Source organism: Merops nubicus, unplaced genomic scaffold, assembly GCF_000691845.1.
Source record: "Merops nubicus isolate BGI_N331 unplaced genomic scaffold, ASM69184v1 scaffold25960, whole genome shotgun sequence".
Taxonomy (NCBI): domain Eukaryota; kingdom Metazoa; phylum Chordata; class Aves; order Coraciiformes; family Meropidae; genus Merops; species Merops nubicus.
The window spans coordinates 38,312-60,811 of record NW_008581262.1 but is presented as its reverse complement, the minus strand read 5'-3'; the positions used below and the strand labels follow the sequence as shown (position 1 = coordinate 60,811).

The window sequence follows — 22,500 nt, the reverse complement described above, 5'->3', positions numbered from 1 at the left end:
TCAGTACAGCTCCCAAGTTGTAGCCCTTTGCAATAACATCCTGAATATTTTTATTTGCCTTCATAGCTATTTCAAAAAGAAAAGCAGTTAAGTATCAGCTTTGTTCCTTTTATGTATTAAATTTTCAGAGCAAATTTACAAATTAAGAATATTTGTTTATAAAGCTGTAATCTATGTTTGCAAGCAAAAATCATCCTACTACATTCTTTTAGAGAAGCACAGAGGCAGACGTGCAGGTGCTGTTAAAGGGATGCACAAACAAACCTTCTGAAAATCTCAGAAATCAGGCTACACAAACCCTTGCAACAATATTGTCATCTGTTTAAATACAGGGACTACTGGGGAGGGGAGCTCAGCAGTGGTGGGAGGGCTTTCATGTACCTACATGTTTATTTTGTTTAATTTTTTTTGTTAACTGTTTTACTCTGTAGCTTTAACATATTAATATCAGCTCCACAAGAAGAGGGGAAAATAAAGCATTCAGGGAACTAGTGAAAGAATCTTTATATCACAAACATCTTACTGTTTTTAAGAATTCCCTGTAATTGCCCTTAATCTGGTTACTTTACAATTCTTTGTCATCACCATTTCTAAAACTTACAAATCCTTTCCTGCAGAGCTCAGTATTCATTACTGATCTGTCTGGGCACACAGGTTTCAAAAAGAAGATACCAGATAAATATGTGATGTGAAAATGCTTGTGCTTCTAAATATATTTATTCAAATACTTCACTGGTTCAAACTCTCCGTACGAAACCCTTCAGAAATCTGACCTATAAGTAATCTTGACTTTACTGAGACCTTCTTTTTGGTAGCTATTGGGAAATAATAATAATAAAAAAAAAGCAGTTCAGATACCAGCTTTGCTACAGCAGTATGTAACAGAGGAGATTAATTTCAGAAAATATACTGAAACATTTGAGGAACTGACCATTAAAAACAGGCTTCTCTCTCTAAATATTTATGAGTCGTTTTATAACTGGAAGAAAGGTGTTCTGGAATACTGATCTCTAGTGTTACACCTACAGATCTACAGCACTCACAAATAAATAATAAATATTGATATGTGTGCCTAGGTCTATCTGTACTGTATTTTCAGTGGGTATACAATATCCAATACAACACATAAGCTACTTGAATATCTCACACCCAACTCAAAACCTTGTGAAATACTGTGTAACATTTACAGTGTTTCAGCACAGGTTTTTACCAAAGCAATGCTTTCACTTTCAGTACCACTGTATAAATGTATTTAACCTATCAAAGATTTTGTGATGCAAACATGATTATTACTGTACCTGATTTGATCATGGTATTCTAGCAGAGATCAAATAATAGGGTTTTTCTTTTCCCCTTCTTTTTCTTGTGCCTTTAAAAAAATTTCCACTATCAAAGAATGTTAATTTCTAAGGCTTGATCTAGAGATTCCTATGTAAGTATACAATTATTAGGGAAAAAGAGGCACAACAGTGAATATTTTAAAGCAGTGTAATCAATATTTCTGCTTTGTTTAGATTTCCCTGCAACAATGAACAAAAAGATCTACTTCAGATTTAGAAACTCAGCTTTAAAGGGAAAGCTAGACAACAAAAAGCAAGAAAGTACTCACCTCTTCACGTAATTTTATCAACTGCAACATGAACGCACAAAAAAGATAAAAAGGAAAGAAATGGCAGGAAAGAAAGATCAGTTGTGTGACAGGATACAGAATTAACATTGACAATTTATCTGTTTACATGTTTAGCATTTAAAAATCACAGACAAACACATTAAAAGAACCTAAACATAGACTACATGCAGAGTTTTTTGAACGAATAAAGATCACTTTCTCACACTGTCACATTAAACAAAGAGAATAGTGTGAAATTCTCTTTTAAACCACATCTAAGACACCATCATGAAATAAAGGGGAATGACTTCATAGAAGTCTATATTATAAAGAAAAAAAACAAGTTTACTATTCCTCTCTTCGAAGACTGTACAGCTGAAGTGGTTTTGTATATACAAGTTTTCAGAATGTTTTCTGTATATTTTAGTTGTGACAACTGATTTCTTATTTTACCAGCAGATCTAACTTATTAATAGATGACTGCATCTTTACAGCATGTAACCAGTATTTCAATTTTTATATACCTGAATTCTAATGTAACTGTATTACCTAATTCTATTATTGAATCTCACACAGAGGTTTTTTTCCCAGTTTAAAAAAAATATTAATGAAGCAGCTTAGTTAAACGTCTCAGAAGTATGATTTATTGTATAGCACATTTAAAAATAGACAAAAGAAGGGAACAACACAAAACGTATTTCTCTCAAAAAAGACCCATTCCAGATTCTTAATCCTAGACCATCACACAGTGTGTGCCTGCATACACACATAGTGTGTGTGTATACTTATATAGAATATACGTTTATATTTAACAATTTATACTCGTAAATCAACACACTCTAACACTATGAATAATATTGCTCTGGTAGGTTTACTATAAAACTAAATAAACCCCCAGTCTGATTATCAAGCTATGTTGTAATATGCTCTCCCCTTAGAGAGACAGATAAATTATTTGTACTGGAACAAAACGTATAATTACTCACAACAAATGTCTGCGTAAGAGTGGCTCTTTATAAAAAATTACAGATCTCTCACCGATTCCAGTTGAACTCAAAATTACAACAGCTACATCATTATCTCAGTTTATGCTGCTACTTCACTTACAGTTTCACAACACTAATTTTCAACACGTATGTAAGCTGAGAATGTTTACTACTAATCAAGTCTCGCCAGCATGAAGGAAACAAAAGAACCTCCATAGGGCTCCTCTAAAACGGAAGGTATGCTTCACCCCGCTCCCACAGTGGGCAACGAGGCTGGAAGGAGGTGTAATTAGGAGGGCTACTACCACACGGACTTAAACTGAAACGGCTCTTCAGTGCGCAGCGAAAGGAACTTTGCTAGAATTTGCTATAAAGAAAACGGCATTGTCCGCCAAACCGGCGCTTAAATTCAAGTGCTTGGCCTATCATAAATTGGTCTCTTTCTCCAGATCTTCCCCCCCTTTCTTCCCCCAAAAGGCAAACATTAGGGCTCTTTAGAAAGAGACGATCTGGGAGTTGATCACATAGCTATCTTTTCTTTCTTAGGCCACCATTCTTCAGTTGACTATGATACTTAAAGGGCCAAAGTTTAAAACTACTCTCCCCCAATAGAGCCTGTTTGGGCATGCCACCCTGCTATAATCAAGGAGAGTTTTAAAATGCTGCACATTTGTTTTTTCAATAGATCCCAAACAAAAATGTTCTATCTTGTTTGTGCTGCATGGCTGAATTTAAGCTCTGCATGGGATTTTCAGCTAAGCTAAGTAACGGGAGAGGTTTTTTTCTATACAGTGGCTGAAAGATATTCATTCAAATTAACAAAAGATGTATTTTTTTCCCCCATTTAACAATGCTCTTGACAAAAATGTGTTACCTTTTGTTTTCTATTTTGAAACGTTATTTTTCCTATGCTCACTGCTCAACTGTAAACAGCGCTAAGCCGCGTGCAGCCACCATTTTAGGTTATGATAATCAGCATATTTTGGAAACAAAGATTTTTTTTTTTTTTTGCAATACAGAATTTGATACAAGAGGTAATCTGTTCCTTTGTGGGCTGAAAAAAAAAAATCTGGTTTACGCTGGTTTGAACCAGTGGAATCTCTTGTGGCTAAGCCTTCTGCTGTGACTAAAATCAAAAGTGAGCCGCGGAGAGCGAGGGAGCGAGATGGGGTGTGCGTGTGTGTCTGTGTGTGTGTGTCTGTGAGGCAGGTCACGTGACGCAGAAAACTGCCCAATTTTTTTTTAAAAAGCTGATAACGCTACCGCCGTCTCTGTCCGCATATAGATAACGAATAAATGCTGAACTCTATTAAACGCCCTTTACACATTATCGTGGGTCGAACACACAATTTTCTGAACTTATGATGACAGTCTATTTATTTTGCTATAAACCCTCGGCATGTAACGAACAGATTTGTGTCTGGTAATGATCTGCTCTGCCAGGGCTATATGAAATGATACCGACCTTCTTTAGATCTTGGGGAATTAAATTGACCAACTTCACCCCCTGGTCTGTAGCTGAAGTTTGACACACTTTATGCACAGCAAGCCCAAATCTAATATTATCACAACTTTGTAGTCAGAAATTAAGTAGCCACAAAATATTTGTTCACCACAAATCACATATACAATGTGTGTGTATACAGACACGCAGTTTAACCTCATGCAAATTTATTTAAACTTATTAATGAACAGAGTTGCGCAAGAGAAAGGGACACGACTGCATTTCAATAAAGTTGGTAATATTGTACCTGATGCTATTTTTGTTGAGAAGGATTTCTCCTTTAACCCAACATGTACTTTCTAAAAAAACATATGAATTGCCACATAAAACAGTTCTATGATTACTGAAGTGAAGCCACAACTTTAAGTAGTGTATCTCTGCACCGAAAAACTCAAAACTTTCAAAGGGATTTGATAAATGTTGGTGGCCAGAATAACAAATAAGGCTTGAAAGCAACAGAACCCATTTAAGACCACTCATGGAAAATAAATAACAAACCAATGCACACAGTAGGTTTTTGGGTTTGGGGCTGTTCCCCAAACAGGGACATCTCCTAATTCTCAACCTCTGTATGTGTGTCATCTGACTACTCTCGCACAATTCAAATAAAGAAACAAACTTATACTAAGCAATGACTTCTCTAAACTCCAATGAATTCAGAGCACTATGCCACTACCTATCTCATCAAACAAAGATGCATTTATTTAAAAAGAAACTGAATAGCAGAATTGGATAACTCTTATAACTTCTAACAAGAAGTTTCTATAAGCTTTATCTGGTAAAATTAGTTAAATCTTGGTATAAGCATCGTAAGATAACTGTATTCTAACTTGTTAACTACACGTGATGACTGCCACTTATGGGAATAATTTTAGAAAAATGAAGAGGATTAAATATAAATCATCATTGCTAATTCTTCAATCTGTTCTTTGTACTTTATGCGTTAGAGTACAACTGGAAACTCATAGCCATGACTATTCATTACAGCTTATTACTCGGCTGTAGTTTGCTGTAATTGTACCTTTGAAACTCAGCTAAAAAAAACCCAAGAAATTGAATAAAATATCCAAACTGTTTATTTTTCTATTACTGCTCCATTTATTTCTAGATGTTTAATATGGTCATGCTAGCCAGTACACATGAAGTTCCTTTTGTCTTCTCCCTCTACCAAAACCATTATGCAGATTATGCAAATGTTTATTATGATGACAAAGACCATACCTAAAACGTGTATCTGATCTCTCATTTCCCTGGGGTAATACGCCAATCTAACCAGATATTCAGCACTTCTGTTGGTAGATTTTACCAATATTTGTGGATTGGTACAGAAGCAATTCAGAGATGGCAACAATTTTCAACAATTCCTCTGTCAGAAGAGGAATCCCTTCTCTCCTCTCCCTCTTCAGTTTGGTGACTGAATTGGGGAAAACAAACCCACCATTTTTTGGTTTAACTAATTTAACCTAATCCAGACTGATTGAGAAATAAAAGGCTTTCAAATATAAGGGTCAGTCCATTTGCCTAAATTTATTTCCATTGGACAATATGAAAGCAAGGATTTGAAACAACTTCAAATATTTTATATGTCTGTAAGCTACACATGACCATCATTTCACCATATATTTCAGTTTTCTATTAACATCATAATGTATAAGAGTGAAGGTGTATTAGACACTGGGTTACTGAGTTAAATACATTTAAATAACATGTTCAATATATGGTAAGTACCCAAACCTTACACCTGATCAGGGTAGCTGTACATTCTGATAAGCTTAATATCACACTGAAGTTTTTGTACTAACTCCTTGTAGCCAAAACTACGTAAGCACTAATACAAATAATGGTATTTCATAAGAAAAAGAGACTGTGAGACTGATTATTGGAACACCGCAAGTAATACTTGAAAAAAAAAAAAAAAAACAAACATACTGGCATTCACATACTTAAAAGAAGTTAGGTCACTCCTTTATGGTGATATTTCTTAACATTTTTCACGGAAGAAATTCAGAACTTTAAAAAGTATAAGGGCAACAATTTCAAGTTGAATTATAAAAAGGGATTTTGATTAACTAAAAGACTACACAAAATTCCTCTTTTAGGCAAAAGGCAAAATTTTCTTCCACTTAGTAAGTGGTCATTCAGAAGGAAAAAACCCGCATGTTAACAAATGGTTGAAAATATAATTTGATTCCTTGAGCTGAGACCATGTTTCTTCCATCAAGCTTAGAAAAAAAAGCCAGTAACTCTTAAAAGTGGACATGTGAATCAGTTATTTAACCATTCCTTAAAAAGTGAAAATAAAATATTTTATCTCATCTCTACATATAAGATATTCTGTTATAAGTAAAGCTTCTTATCACAATTGCCCTTTTATGTCTGAATTCACACAATTTTTTCTTGAAATGCAAAAATAGCAGCACCTTAAAAGAAATAAGTGAGAATCTTAACACTTTCACAGGACAGAGTTCATGATCATGACATGTGGACTGTGAAACTCTTTTCCCTAAAATCATCTTTTCCGTAAATTCACTATTTAGGGATAAAATCCCTTTATTTTTATTCAAATGTTGGAATCTCCCCTTGCTATAACATATAAGTACAAAGATTAATATCTTATGTTTTACTCTTCTTGTAGATATGAAAGCTGCTATAAACTATACATCTACAGATAAATTGTATGCTGTGTATAATTTCATTAATGTATGCATTAAAGTCTATTACAGAGTTTAAAACTTACACAGCATGTTTAAAATACTGTATAAGGTTAGGGCTTAAGGGGTCTGTGTTTTAAATTTCATTGTACTGAGATAAGTCTCCAAGTTTTTCTTTTCTTCTATCCTTTGTGGAATTGAGATTATTTTCAGGGTAAAAGCTACTAAAAATTTCAGAACACGGTTCTGATTAATTTCCTTATTTAATATTGTATTTATCAAGCAAACATTTAAACAATTTTCACTTTCACTACCAAAATATTTTAAATTATAGCTGATCATATGAGAAAATCTGATATTTAAGAATACTTACAACTAGCTTCTAACTCAAAATGTATAGCCTTGATTAGAGCTGACTGGGTTTTCAAAGAGAAAAGAAACATTCTGCTTTCAAACAGAACTTGTGAAACAAGTTTCAGCACTAAAAGAAACATTAACAGGTGGGCTAAAGTCCCCTCAATATAATGTTGCCATTATGATTTTCAGTAGTGTAGCAGGATCCTGGCTGTAGTGTCCAGAACAACAATATGTGTACAAGAATTTTAAAAAAGCCTCAGGATTATCAAACTTCCCTTCATTAAAAGAGATGGATTGCACTCCACATTCTAATACAACACACATTTTGAAAGCATGCTCTTATTAGTACAACTTATGTTTTTGGTACAAGGAGAGAAAATCTGTTTAGGGAAGGAGTCACACAAGGAAACTGAGTGGGGTACTGCCTAATTCTGAGAGTGTACTTTCATTTGTTTTGCCTGCCAGTGTTGATTTAATTATACTGCATTATTATCAAAGCTGCATTATGTACTATTTTATTCCTTTTACATGTGTTTGAGGTGAAGACCTTGGCTTTGTCGGCAAACAACGCGTTTCAAGTTATTTCTTAAGTACTAAATAATAAAGAAAAGAGAAGAAAAGATTTTTTTTAAGATAGCAGACAGTGATCACAAGTTAAAGGGTTAAATGTAAGATCTCCAAGAAACATTTTGAAGTTGATTAAGACCCCGGCTTTGCATTAAACAGTATCACTTCCACATGAGTTGTTGCTAATGCTGTTAAGGAGCAGCTTGAGAAGCCCAGTGTGCCAGTGACCTCCTTCACCCTCCAGCCACCCACTAGGGCTTCTTGATTAGCATCCTACCTGGTTCTCTGAGGAATTCCCGTCATCCCCCAGGAGCTCATTCCGCACCTCATCACTGTAGGCAATTCGTGACCTTTTCTGTAAAACAAAAAGAAAAAAGGGTTAGGAAGTAAAGCTCCGAAGCCATTGGTATCAAGGCTGATCATCTTAAACCTCGAGAGCCCCCTAATGGATACCTATTTGATAAAAAAAAAAAAAATAATCTGCAAGTAAAAGTTATTAAAAAGTTCTTCAGCTGCTGTATTTTGACAAATCTGCATGACAAAAACTTAGCACTTCTAAGACAGTTACATCCTCAGCATTTCAGCAATGAAAGCAGCCTCAATGAAGCTCAAGATACATAACGTGTGATCCCAGTTCTGAGAGTAGTCATGTTACTGGGAGAGGCAACATAATACCAGAAACCTTGATGAAATGCATGCACAGGAACCAAATGCATTTTTCTGAAGAACATCGCCAGCTGGATGCAGAACGCAGCATAACACCACGGCGATGCCATTAAATAGGAAGGGAATACTGAACTTTTCCTATATCAAAAAAACAACTCAAACCCTGAACAACACACATATAATAAAAATGGTCAAACATAAAGATGTAGAAAATTAACAAATGTTTTCTATGCTGCTAAGGCTATGAAGGCCTACTGTGAAAGGACCAGAAATCAAAGTGCAAAAGAACGGAGAGAAAACTACAGTTCAAGGAAACACCACAAAACTGAGTCATTCATTAGATCAGATGTTATTCACAGCTCATGAGCACCAGATTTGCTCATAAACTGCTCATCATATTGATTCAAAACTAGATCAAGTGATAAGCAATGAAAAGCAGATGCCTGAAGATTACTAAGATAGGATAGCTTTCAATAGAGCAATGGGCAAGTCCACCAGCCCAGCATCCGATTTCTCTGTTAGCCAATTAACAGGTCATTAGTCAAGTTAATATTCCTACACTTACCATTAAAAAAGAGAAAGGATTTTTAATGTATTGTCTAAAATATTTTTATATTTGAGTGTGGTTATCACCAGTTTCACACTTCACCAGAAGAAGAAACCCAAGAATTGGAAGAACCAAGCTGTAGGGCCTTCCTTTACAGATGGCAGCTTCCTTCCCACTCAGCCGTGTTAGTCACTACCAGTAGAAACTCACCAAAACCAAATCACTCAACACAAACCTTCCTTATTTGGACAATCACACAAAAAAAATGTGCCTTGGACTGAAGCACAGGAAACAACCCACTGGAAATGGTACTGAGCACAGGGAACTTCATTACCTTTGTGACAAAGAATCTTGAAAGTGGGTCACACCTTAAGCTAGGAACCTAGCAGTGTAATGAGCTTTGTATTGCTCATCTCAGAGCAACACGTTTTAGCTTTTTATCCTGTGTAGTTCACCCTTTATTATGATCATCCTTGTTACAATGCTTACCAATTTGGGATTCAGTTGCTTGTGTTCAGATCTAGATTATAAACTAAAGCTACAAATGTACATAGCAAGGACAAAGCATACCGTGGATCTACTACAAGAGCTGAATTGTGCCAAATCTTTTGGAGATCTCAGCTGTCACAGTTTCATACTAACCAAGCTAAAAGTAGTCTACAGCATTAAAGGAAATGAGAACCTTTAAACAGGCTGTGGTATCAGAGCTGCCTGTTTAAATTATTCATTTCATCACTATGGGGGACTAAAACACTCCACAGTATGCAAGAATATCATATGGAGATAGGTTTTGTTTTTCTCTTTTTTCACCAAAAAGCCAACAAATTGGCATAGATTGCTCAGTTATATTATTTTCCTATTTTTATTTGATACACATCAAATAAGGAAGGAAATTACAAACATATACCAATAAATATCTCATCTTCTTTTCTGATAAAGATTCAATCTTACCATTTGAGGTCTAGTAGTTCAACTGCACAATCTCTCCCAGTTGCACAAAATTACTCAGCCCCATTGATTGTTAGCCTTGAATGTATTTATCATTATTAGACTAAGATGAGGAGCATGATGCTTCATGAGCTTGTTCTCCAGTGAACAAGTTGCCTAATTATATGTAGAGACTAAGATGGTCCTTGGTTACACATCATTTATTTGAAAGATTTAACTGGCTGATATTCTCATTCATAAGAGCTTGCATGGAAGAAAGGAAAAACAGTATTCTTCACAGGAAAGGAAGAAATCTTAATAGCAGTACAATTTTTACAGGCCCTTTGTAATCCTTTATATCATCACTACTGAACTTAATAAAAATATTCATATGATTGTTCTTTAATTGCGATCATGTTATGATCTGAAAAATCAGCAATTATAATAAAAGAAATAACCCTTTGACAACAATTAGGTATAACGCTTTGCCATAATCAATAAATAATTTGATACTACTTTTGATCACAGTTTCAGTACCAAATGAATCAATAATATAAAAGGAAAGGCCTTTGAACAAAAGTGTTCGTTTGTTCTTTCAGGACTTGTCCAAAATATCAATATCTCAAATTACTATTCTTATTTTTATTACAGTAATATTGGCTAATACTTTTAAATGTGACTATCAAAATCAGTTCAGTTCATCTGAACTCAGTAATTAAACCATTTTTAGATTTTTTTTTTTTTAGCTCATAACCATCAGCTGTTTATAAATATGTACTTTAGCCAAATGCAAGAACGATAGTTTGAGCTGGAAATGTCACACAGACTGCTACAGTTTGAAGGAACCCAATTCATAATGCATTTTATAAATAGTTAATGACTTCTATACATAAGCTAACCAGGCAAATCAAGAAATTGTCAACATTTTTAGTCTTAGTTGTCAGTTACCACTGTCTACTGGTACTTTATATGTATGTTTCTAGAAAAGACAGAAGCTTTACAGAGTTTGTAATCCAAGGCACTTCTGGGCAGCTCAATATAGGTTTAAGAGGTTCTATGTGCAGTTTTTTTGTCTGTAAAGGTCTGCCATATACAGAAGTTTTCCTTGTATTTTTTATTTTCTTTTACACACATACAAAAAGTCTAAGCACACAAGTGTTTTTAACTCAGTGTATGTGTTTCCACTCTAACGCAGCATCCTAATGAATGCACAATGACACAAAAGGGTTAAGCTACTTTCTACAAGAACTTCAAGAAAAAGAAAGTTTCAGGGGCTGTTTTAAATGTAGTACAGTACCCAGACCTTCTGACAAGGAAGAATTTCTGATTCCAGGCAGATCTCTCTTGGTTTATGAACAGGATTTTTGCATACTGATTGGGTGATTTCCTTAAAGCCCTGTTCAAACAGATACACTTGCTCAGTTCTGTCTGGCAATTTGGCTTTAAACAATCTGTCTACTTGACCCAAGCCTTAACATTTCCCAATAGAACTGAATGTGTTCATAGGCAAGCCCAGTTAAATTAGAATTGAAATGAATTAACTCAGCTTAAACTAATTAAGATCTGTGATCTGCAGTACCACCCCCCTGTATGATTCTACATGTGAAGCAGGGTACATGTAACCAGACTGTAAGAATTCTGCTATACTACTAATCTGAGCATACCAATGAAGTTCGTCTATTACTAAAGCATACGAGAAGTTAATTTCCATGGCCTACACATGGCAAAGCAATTGCTTAAATTGCCTCACCTGGGAATTTAATACAATGTTATCATCAGACCAGCCACACTGTAAATAGATTTATAATGCTTTCCATGTGCTAGGCTAGGTTGCTTATGAATTAAGTAATGATCTGGTATTACAATACAATCAGCTAGTTCCCACACCTGGCAGACAGGATATTTTGCTAAATTACTACCTATACAGATACATCACAACATAAAAACAGAAAAGGCATTGGGAAGAGACACAATCTACATGGCGTATGACTGATTTTTTGCATGGTAACCAAATAAGATGTAGATAGAGGTACCCAAAATAATCTTTTTTTCCAACATCTGCACAACAGAACACATACTTATTCATTTCTATTCCATTTTCGCCTAATTTTCCGCATTCTATACTTTAATTACCATCCACATTCTGAAACGTTCCCATTAGTGAAGGCCATACCTAGCCAATGCCCCCTCACTCCAACACACTTTCAGCAATCAGTCAAATAATTGATATGAAGTATCACACTTTTTCATACCTGAACTAAAGAATGGCTTTCCCCCTCCTAAATGCCAAGCAGCCCCCTGAACAGACAAGCAAAACTAGGTGTTCTTTCAGACAAAAGGCCCAGCAAATCCTTTCATCCTAAATTCCCCGTTTTTCAGGCTCAACGTTTTAAGAACAGATTAAACAGATCGGAGTTTTGGTGAAAGCTGTGTAAACAAACAGCAAGGTTTATTTATCCACAAACATCTGTTTTCATACAAAATTCATTAGGATTTCCTACTATATACAAATTGTTTTAAAAAAGCATCTTCAGGAATTTGTTTCAGCATTTGGCCCTAAAAGATGTAAAAAAATACTTCACTAGAAATAATTTGTAGGAATAAAATAGATTTTGTGTTCTTTGACAGTGGTCAGTTTTGCCATTGCTCTGGGTAAAACCAAGGTGAAATATGTGACTTGATCCTCAAATGGACTGCTAAATATTGTAGAAAGTATACTTTCATTTCTGTCTTTTGGAACAGCTACTTAAGTATGTTTTAATGAGCACAAATGGAAAAGATAGTTGAACAAATTTAGAAGAAAAATAAGTGACCCTACCGAATCTTAAAGCTTATATTTAAACAGAAATACAAAACCACTTCTTCAGGAAATAAAGTAATCGAAATTGCTTAAGAAGTTATGTTAAAAATTCAGTTTCCAAAACTTGCACCTTTCTCTGTAAAAATGATCCAGGAACAATAGGCTAGACACTTCAAAATTCACAAGGGGTTGCCCTGTTCCTAAGTAACTTTGTTTTCATGGATTATGTGTAAGAGGCAGGAAAACAATTACATTGTACTAACACACAACCTGATGCAATGCTTGACTTTCAAGCTCTTCCTTATGAAAATAAAAAAAAAAAAAAAAAAAAAGATACATTTCTGTCCAAAAGGAAACAAAAACTATCCTATAACTCCAATGAAACTTTTGATTGAAAGAATCAATTCAACAGTATGCACTGGCTGGCAAAAGTCAATGTCCAAGCCACCCCAGTCTTGCCTGCCATTCCTGATGCACACAAAAAGATTGCAGGCAGCTCTAAAAGAGAAGCGTGCAACTTCAAACCTCTATTGCGCCCCTCTGCCAAATGTTGTCAGCTTCCTACAACAGCAGAGAGAAATCAGACTTCAAGTGGTAATGTGAAACAAATTCAGAGATACTATCACCCATTCCAAGTAAAAGTAACAGGTCTATAACTCTCCTTTTCAATAATCATCATCAAACACGCTTTTAGTGTCATGATAGGGTGAGGGCAGGGAGGAAGGTCAAGCAAACTCCCATGAGAATGCAACATTGTATTGTGTTGGTCATGAAAAATGCAGCTTCTGCCCACAAAACTACTTCCATCTCAAACTTGTGACCAGTGGACTACCTATGTCACCAACATGGCTAATGCTTGAACCTGCTACATACAGCTGTAGCTAGGGGAGAAAACAGGCAACCTGTGAGAGAACTGCAAGTCACTGCTTATGTGAATTTAAGGAGTAAGAGAGGGTAATTTCTATTGTGAGAAAAATATTTGTATTTAGAAAAACAGCTTATATTTACCTGAGCTCTGCCTTTTAAACTTAATCTAGAAGAAGAAAAATTTTGCAAACTTCGAAGGTCTGGAACAAACAGACCTCTCCTCTCTTCTGTTTTTTAAGTGATGCTCAAAAATTCACCATGATCACTTCCAATTTAAGAAGACCACATCTACAGAAGAGACTATAATAACGTACAGGAGTTACGAATCCAAATAAGGAAAACCTCGGATTAGCATTGCTTGGGCTTGGTTAGCACTCTCCGAACATAAGGAATAGTCTGGTGTTAGTTAAACACCTTTAGTGTGGAGTTTTTATATATATATATAAAAAATTATTTTTTTAAATTACAACTACTCATCTTTTTGCTTGAATTACCACAACACTAATTTCAGTATTTTATACAACTCCTTTCTACTTATTCCTCAGAATGACCATTATCAAACTACTGTATTTCATTACAAAATCCATCTCTACATCTGCTTAGCTGGCTAAGTTAACCAACTGGCCTATTCACTCAATGGCAATTCCTCAACACTGTGCACGAGATCACTCGAGTTCATTCCTTCTTGGATTCACCTTCCAGAAAAGCCTAATGCTCCCTTGTAACCACCCCATACACGTTCAAAGAGCAGTCTGATAGTCTAGCTCACTAAATTAAACGTTGGCTGGTGTTAAGTGTCCTTTACCTTGATACATATATTTAGCAAACATCGTGGGAGAAAAAAAAAAAAAAACCAACAAAAAACCAACACACCAAACCAACAAAAAAAACCCCCAAAAATCAGACAAATATATGCCGAAGGTTTTGCAGCTTGCAGGCCCTTCTTTGCCACAGTCATTTCAATCAGCAACACTGGAAGAAAAGGCAAGAACAAGGTGTGAGAGGGGGGGAAACACCTTCTCTCCCCAAATCAGGCAACAGTGCAAAAATAAGGATACCTCAACTGTAAGACCACACCTGATACAGGTTCAAAGTGATCCACAACTTGGCTATTTATTTGGGTGTAGGGGAGACTAAGTATGACAGAATCTGTTATTCATAGCATAAGTTCACCCTTTGAGGCAAAAGGGACACATCTAGACTGTGTCATCAACAAAAAATAATTTGGATGCAAAGAACAGGAACAGTTAATAGGAAGAATTAACCGAGTATCGTTGACAGAAAAATTGACCCTAAATTCATGATCAGGCTAATCAGAAATATTTAAGGATGTCAATATGATCACTTAAGACAATTCAGTCTCAACAAGAAGCCCTAGAAGACTCTCATTCCTGAAACAGATTTTAAAAAGTCATGCCATGCATTGAAAGTCAATCACTACTGTCACAGAGGCTGCTGTTCTTCTATAGAAGTCTCTGCTAGATATTAATAACTTCAATTTAAAGATCAGCAAAACTATGCTACAAAAATAAGCTTATTCTGAGTATGCTTTAACAGCATATTCCAAAGCAAGTATTTTGGACCATAAGCATTAACACAAAAATTTGATTAATGAAAAATACCTTGTGTGTAACAGATATTTGCTCTTAGAACTGGCACATGCACGTCACAAGTACACACGTAAGAGCTACAAGTTTCTCCGCAAAATTACTGCTTGGGGAAAATTAAGGATACCAGTGGAATAGAGAACTGTAAGTGCCTTTTTCTAGTACAACACCAAGTTTATGTTTCTTTTATGAAACCTTCATTGGTCATCTCAATTCATCTCCTTGTTGTAATGATCTAACTTATATTATAGTGGTTTGTGTTCTTTTTCCTAAAAGCTTGTTACATTCCTTTTTTAAAAAGTAATGCATATTACCATACAACTTCATTGAATCATTTATCTAACAAGTGCTATTTACAGAACAAGGCGCAGCTACATATCAGGGTCATGTACTTCAGACTATGTTGTGGTCCAAAGATTTTATGCTGTTTGTAGGTTGGTAATTAACACAAATGTTTGCTAAATCTTGGAGGCAGAAGATAAACTCCAGTGTGCTGGACCAACAGACAGATTAACTGAGCAAATGAAAATATGGAGCCATTTTCCTCTGAGGGGAGAGGTTTATTCTATGAAGGCCAACTTTTAAAGAGAGTGCTCCCAAGGACAGGGAAGCAAAAAGGGGAAGAAAAAAAAAAAATGAAAAAGAAAAAACCACCACAACTTAAGGAGGCTTTGGGTTCTTTAGCTAATTATCTCATGGTAAAGAATAATAAACATCTCAGATAAACCAAAGCATGAAACAGTCAATGTATCTTTGTTTCAGCCAGTATTACCACCTGGAAATGTTCCTGTTACTAACAGTAACAAGACACCTGCTGGTACCTTCCACCAGCTCTTCCTTTCCCAGAAAAAAGCTTCCAAGTGTTATTTACTTCCTCCAGTTTTACTTAATTGGCTTATGAGCCTGCACCTCCACCCTCCCGCCAAACACTACGCAGGATCAGCAACTGTAATGATACTCTATCTACCATTGGGCTGAAACAGTTGCCATACTTCAACCCTACTACCATTTTTCTCATTTCTCCCATCCCCTGAACTTCCAACAGTTGGTAAAGCCAAGGAAAGATGGTATTTTTCAGGCTTTTAGGCCTGTTAAGAGTACAATTTTGCTACAGAGCTCAGTTCTATTAGTAAGTTACACATTTTCTCCGCTGTGAACTCCAAGAGTAAAAAAAACAAAAGGAAGGCATAAAGACAGATCTCATTTTGGACACTTAGAACGAAGGCAAGGCAGATGAATGTTTCCAAGGCAGATGAATTTTCCCACCTACATTTGAGCCACTCTGATAGGATCTATTTTAAACCAAAGGAACTTAAGCAGGCCTTTCAAAAAATACTTTTCAGTGCATAAAAAGCTGTTTTTAGGCACTGTTCTTTTTGCATTGAGCATACACACTCTTCCAGAGACATTTTTCCACTCATACAAAAACACAGTTTTTAATTTCTGAAAATAATATACAGAATAAACACAATTTCAGTTGAGCCCTATAAGTATGAATCATAATAAATATTAAAAACCATAGTCAATGAGAGTAGCAGGGGATAATTTCTAATCTCATCATTAAATACAAAATAAAACTGCTTGATGCAAAGAATAATTAAATAGAAAAATAGCATAATTAAGGTGGTTTGCATAAACATATACCCATGTGGTGCTCATTCTGTGTATTTCAATGCAAGTATTTTGGGCCATAAGCACATTAACTCAAACTATTGATTAATAAAAAGGAAACTGAAAAATACTTTGAGCATAATACAGCCCATTCAAGACTGATTTTTGGATCTTACTGTCCATACTTTCTGAATTTGTTTTTGCCCTGACATGATTTACCTGGGATTCCTTTCCTTCCTCCTAGATCATACATACTTAGCACACACAATGCTCTGCCTGAAAAAGAGAAAAATTGTCTGAGTCTAGTAGTTAATTTTAGCAGTTAAGTGGTCACAATTGGGCTTTGAAGTTCCCAGCAGACTGAAGGAGGAGTAAATCTGTACCTTCACTGCTCCCCACCAGGCACTACCGGGACAGAACCAGTTGCTTCATGCTGTGTTAAATCAATAGCTAATATGATAAAATACTAGCCCAGTGTTCAGATACAGTATTTTCTAGTTTTATCACAAGCTGATGATGAGCAGTTCTTGCTTTACACTACCAGAGATAAAAGTCAATAACTAATTTACTACCTAAAATTTATTTAACTGAAGTCCTCCTCCTTTTTATACTGCCTCTGTAATCTGAGTCCCACAGTCTCTTCCATCAGTGAAAATACAACAATATTAATTTCTTAAAGTACATTAAAAGGATGAGCTATTATTATAATGCATATATTTGTATACATTTAAGCCATGCCAACCTCTCCCTTTCCTTGGTTTATTTCTTCAGAAACTAAGTCTCAAGCCTTGTAAAACAATGTAACACAAAGGCAGTATATTTATACAAAGTATTGACATTTATAAACATTTGGCATTTAAAGTGTCTTTCTGATAGACAGGCTTCAGCTAACTTGTTATTTTTCGCCTTACCTAGAGCACAGTCAGAAAATCTGACTCTAAGTGGACTAACATAACAACAGAAAGAGTAATGAGAAACACCAATACTGGCAGTAGCTCATTTCCCAGTAAATATTGATGTCCAAACTCAAAAAATTCACTGAGTATTTCTGTTCTGTCCCTGTTCCTGTGTTGTCACCAACAATGCTTAGACATTTCTATTGATCTTGTTTACAGCTGCCTAGATTTTCTCTGTCAAGACAATGTAGTGTGAACCTTAAGGAAAACCTTCACTTTATCTAAGACTGCATAAAGACTCCCACATCAGTCAAAGCTTCAATTAGTCCAGAACTTGTACTGCCTCCTAGAGCGGCCATTAATAGATAACAAGGGGAAATCTTAAGGAACAGAGCAGGGATGGAACGATTCTCATTTCAGTAGACGCTGCCAGTTTCTGATGATCAGCAGTTCAGGGAGTTAAGGTACATCTAAGATCTTCGTACTTAATAAACCTTGATGGAAACTGCTTACATAATACTGCTTTTATTTAAATAGCAACTGAACAAGCGTTCATGCACAAGAAGAAAGATGTTCAGATCTCAATATTAGGGCAAAGATTAAATTCAAAAGTTATCTCATTTTTCATTTGAACAAAACTGAAGTGAAGCTCCAAAGAAAGAAGGTAACAATTAAAATATCAAAAGCAATTAATTTGTATCACAGAATTTTGTAACATTTCTTCCATGTGGCACATATTGACAATGTGAAATTAATTCAGATGTTACCATCTTTACAGAGTGAATTCTACAGTAAGAGAGATTATCTAATGAATCACTTTCCAATTTCTGCTCATATAGGTCATTTGTTCTCTCAGTCTCTTAATAAACTACAGCAAATATTCAAATTACTCAGAATAGAAAAATAGAACTATACTCTATAGTCATATTCTACCTCCACTCAGTTCCTTTGAAGTGCAAGAAAGGCCCACTATCATTTGACCAAACATCTGTCCCTCCTCCCCACCAGCTGTTCTTGTATGGCACAGTTTAGCAAACCTCTGGTATAACAAAGCTGTTAGCATCAAATACAGATGATCTGATAAAAAGAGAAACAAAGTTTGATAGCATATGGCAAACATAATATTTCCAACTCCAATTCATGAACCTGACATCCAAAACCAACACAGAAAGAATGTAAGGAACAGAAGGGGAAAAAAATCAAAGTGTGCAACATTTGGATTTTTGACTTCTGAGCATTCAGGGTTAGACAAATTTATGTAATAAGCTCAGGTTAAAGTTTCAACCTAAAAACGAACTCGCACAGAGATACAGAGCATGACAGCCACCATTCTCAACTCTCAGATGATGTAGCTGCTGCTCGTTCTTTCTTTCCTTTTCCATATCATTCATCAGTCTTCCAACTTACACCTTTCACAGTGAGCACCTTCTTCCCCCAATTCATCACATGCTTTCTCCAGTGCAACTATACGTAACCTCCTTCTATCACCATGTGACAAAACTTACTTTGTTCCCTTTCCCACCACTCATTTTGCCACTCCTCTCTGGTTCCCTCCCTCCTGGTCAGATATTTGGGTCTTCTCCTAACCTTGCTCATCATACCACATACAAGAGCGGCCGTCTTCAAGAGCTCATGCTGTCATTTCTCCATTATCGTTCTCCATTGTTAATGTGGGCACCTTTATGGTGCTGCAGGAGAAGGGATATAGTAGGATCACAACAGTTTCAAAGACTTCTGAAGTAGTGCTCTGGGAATAAGTGTAGGTGAACACTGGGTGACAGCTTATACTTTTTTTTTTACATATACCTGCTAATACATGACCTAAAACATTACTTAACCATTGACTGATCACAAATGGGCAATTACTGGCAGCACAATGATAAAAATCTATCAATACACTCTTGTTTCAAAAATTCATTGAACATCAGTTTGCTTGTTGGAAGTATTTTGTTGAAACTTTCTGCAAGAGGTGGAGAAAGTTCAATAAAAGATACAAATGAACTCAAGAGGTAAGACTGATGAAAGATCAAGCGAAAAAAGTAAACCGTGGTCTTGAACAGCTGATCTTGGATGTACTGTATGATAGATCATTTAGGTTTTTATACGTTTACCTTGATTTTGAAAGGCATAAAAATACGATCACAGAATTTGAATCAATAGATCAGTAAATGTATAAATGAGAGAAATATGCAAGAATTAGGGCCTTCCAGGAGATCCTTATAAGTAAATGGATCGAGTTAACTAGTACAGTCATGTATGAAAAAATCCTTTTATAAAACAACAATGATTTCATATTCAAAGATACCCTGAGAATTTCCAAGTATCAAACTACAATCAAGCTGCCTGTAAAGCTGCCCTTGGAGTATCACATTTTAACTAGCAAGTAGTATTCAAGACTAAATTAATAGTTTGGATGGCCATCAACCTGGGAAAACCTTGTCCTGCACTAAACCAAATGAGTGATACTTGAACATTAACTCCAAAACATAAGAAATTCCACAGTTAAGCAGTAAAAACGAGATACATGGTTGCATATAGCTGACATGGCAAATATTTTTATTTGGGGATGAAAAGCAGTTATTGTACCTTAATGGTTGTACTTGATGATCTTAAAGGTCTCTTCCAACATAAAGGATTCTATAATTATATTAAGGGGGCCTACAAGAAAGCTGGGGACGGACTTTTTAAGGCTATTTGGTAACGACAGGACTAGGGGGAATGGGACAAAGCTGGAAGTGGGCAGATTCAGGCTGGACATGAGGAAGAAGTTCTTCACCATGAGAGTGGTGAGACCCTGGAATGGGTTGCCCAGGGAGGTGGTTGAGGCCCCATCCCTGGGGGTCTTTAAGGCCAGGCTGGATGAGGCTCGGGGCAGCCTGATCTAGTGGGAGGTGTCCCTGCTCACGGCAGAGGGGTTGGAACTGGGGGGTCCTTGTGGTCCCTTCCAACCCTGACAGATTCTGATCTGGTTTAGCAGAGGACTTAGTAGTGTTGGCTTAATGGTTGGACTTGATGATCTTAAAGGTTTCTTCCAACCTAAAGGATTCTGTGATTTTTTAAAAAGTGTTTGCTAGGCCACTAGCATTCCTAGTTTGCATTTCACATTATTGATCTAACCACCTCATCAAAAAGAGGTTATTTCGGTACCTTATTTTATCCTGGGAGAATCATTGCAGGGGATCATTAGAAAATAGTATGTTTTTTCCTAAACAGTATTACTATAGACGGCCACTGAGACTGACACATTTGTCTGTATCACCCTGGAAAACCCAGTCAAGACCTACTGTCTGGATTGGCTCTTCCACTTTACTATGAATCAGCTGTCAGATCTATAGTAATCAGAATTGGTTTATCTAAACAGAAAAACATAAAAGCAGAAATTGTCAGAAAGCCACAAACCAGATCCACTGAATAATTTATTTAGGCACTTACCTGCTAAAGGGGGAGTAACATTCTAAGAACTTCCTAACCACTCCAGTTTCATGTAGGAACATTCCTGGAGTCAGCTTTCCACTGCTCTCAGGGGGTAGATAGGCCCCATTGTTATTAAGAAGAAACTACTAATCCATTATCTCAAAGAGAATTGTGTGCATGCATATTTCTCCTTTGTCTGTTTGATACACACATCTGAGGAATACGGATTACTTCTGTTACTTGCACAAACAAGTTCTACTAGAACACTGGCATTCAGTCAACTTTTGTCCTGGGGACCCCGAATCCCGCTGTTAGGCACCACAGCACCCACCTCATCTGAACTGTCATACAAATAGATTTGTGTCAGATGTTCAACTTGTATTAGGGAGTATGCCAACAACAACAAAAGTCAGCAGTTTAAAACAACAAGCTAGCCCCTGTGCTGACAGGAACAAATTACTGTATTCCAAATAAATAATTACTGTAGATCACAGATCCTCAGTATGAACACTACATAATGGGTGAAAAAGGATTCCTTAAATGAATCCTAATAACTCTATACTTTGATACAAAAAGAAGGGCTGAGTGCAAATAAAATACAACACAAAATAATATAAATAAGTTCATAAAAGCACATAAAGAGGTACAATCAATGATGAATTAAATATTTAACAACTGGTCGTGCTAAGACAGAAGATGTGCAAAGACTCATTAGAGTTCAAAACTAAACTTCTGCAATTGGTCAAACAGTGCAGCAGTATGCTGTGCTTCTAACAACTCCAAGATCTGGTTTCTAGGCAATGACCTTACAGAGGCTGAGTGCACCGCTGAGGTGATGCGTGCATCTTTTGGGGCAAAGATAGAAGTAACTGCAAAAACACAATACATTTTGTTAGCACACCCTAGGAGCAAAACTGATTTCTGTTCCTCCACAAACCACACAGAAGGTCTAGCACAATCTTTTCAAAGAAATCTTCTGATCACTCTGTAATTATTCTTTTTTGAGTGACCCCATTCCATAACACACCATTCATGAAAAGACCTTGAAAACACTTTCCCTCTGAAACTTGGTAGCACACTACACAGACCTCAGCATTTGAACCAGGAGTTATTTTTCTTTTATGGATTATAGCACTTAAAAATGAGACTTTCATCTATAAGCTAATTGGGATGAAATTTGTCTAAATATTTTTTTTGTTACCTTTCTTCTGCTGCTTTCAATGTTCTTTTGTTTTTATATCAGGGATTTTTTTTAACCCAGTTGAAAAAACTTCTGCATGTTCACTTCTATTCCATTGCCTTCCCTGACAAATAAAAGAAGCTGCAATCTTGTCTTAGTGACTCTAATTTCTTACCTTAGAAATTATTTTGATGCCAAAAAAGCAACATGAAATAATAATGTAAGATTAAGCACAAGGAGATATAAAATGATAGAAAAAACCCACAACTCTCATGAAAAAACTAACAGCACCAATAACAACACTGATGGAA

General features: G+C 35.9%; 1 protein-coding gene across 1 annotated transcript in view; it reads right to left on the bottom strand.

Moving 5' to 3' along the window:
- VTI1A (vesicle transport through interaction with t-SNAREs 1A) overlaps positions 1-22,500 on the bottom strand; it is a gene marked incomplete at its 3' end in the record, with an annotated part of 57,295 nt that overhangs the window by 3,299 nt on the left and 31,496 nt on the right. Inside the window, exons 5-6 of the mRNA XM_008949439.1 lie at positions 7,952-8,029; positions 1,610-1,630 (exon numbers count right to left, since the gene is read on the bottom strand). Of these exons, the coding sequence (XP_008947687.1) occupies positions 1,610-1,630; positions 7,952-8,029 (99 nt within the window). The remainder of the gene's footprint in view (positions 1-1,609; positions 1,631-7,951; positions 8,030-22,500) is intronic.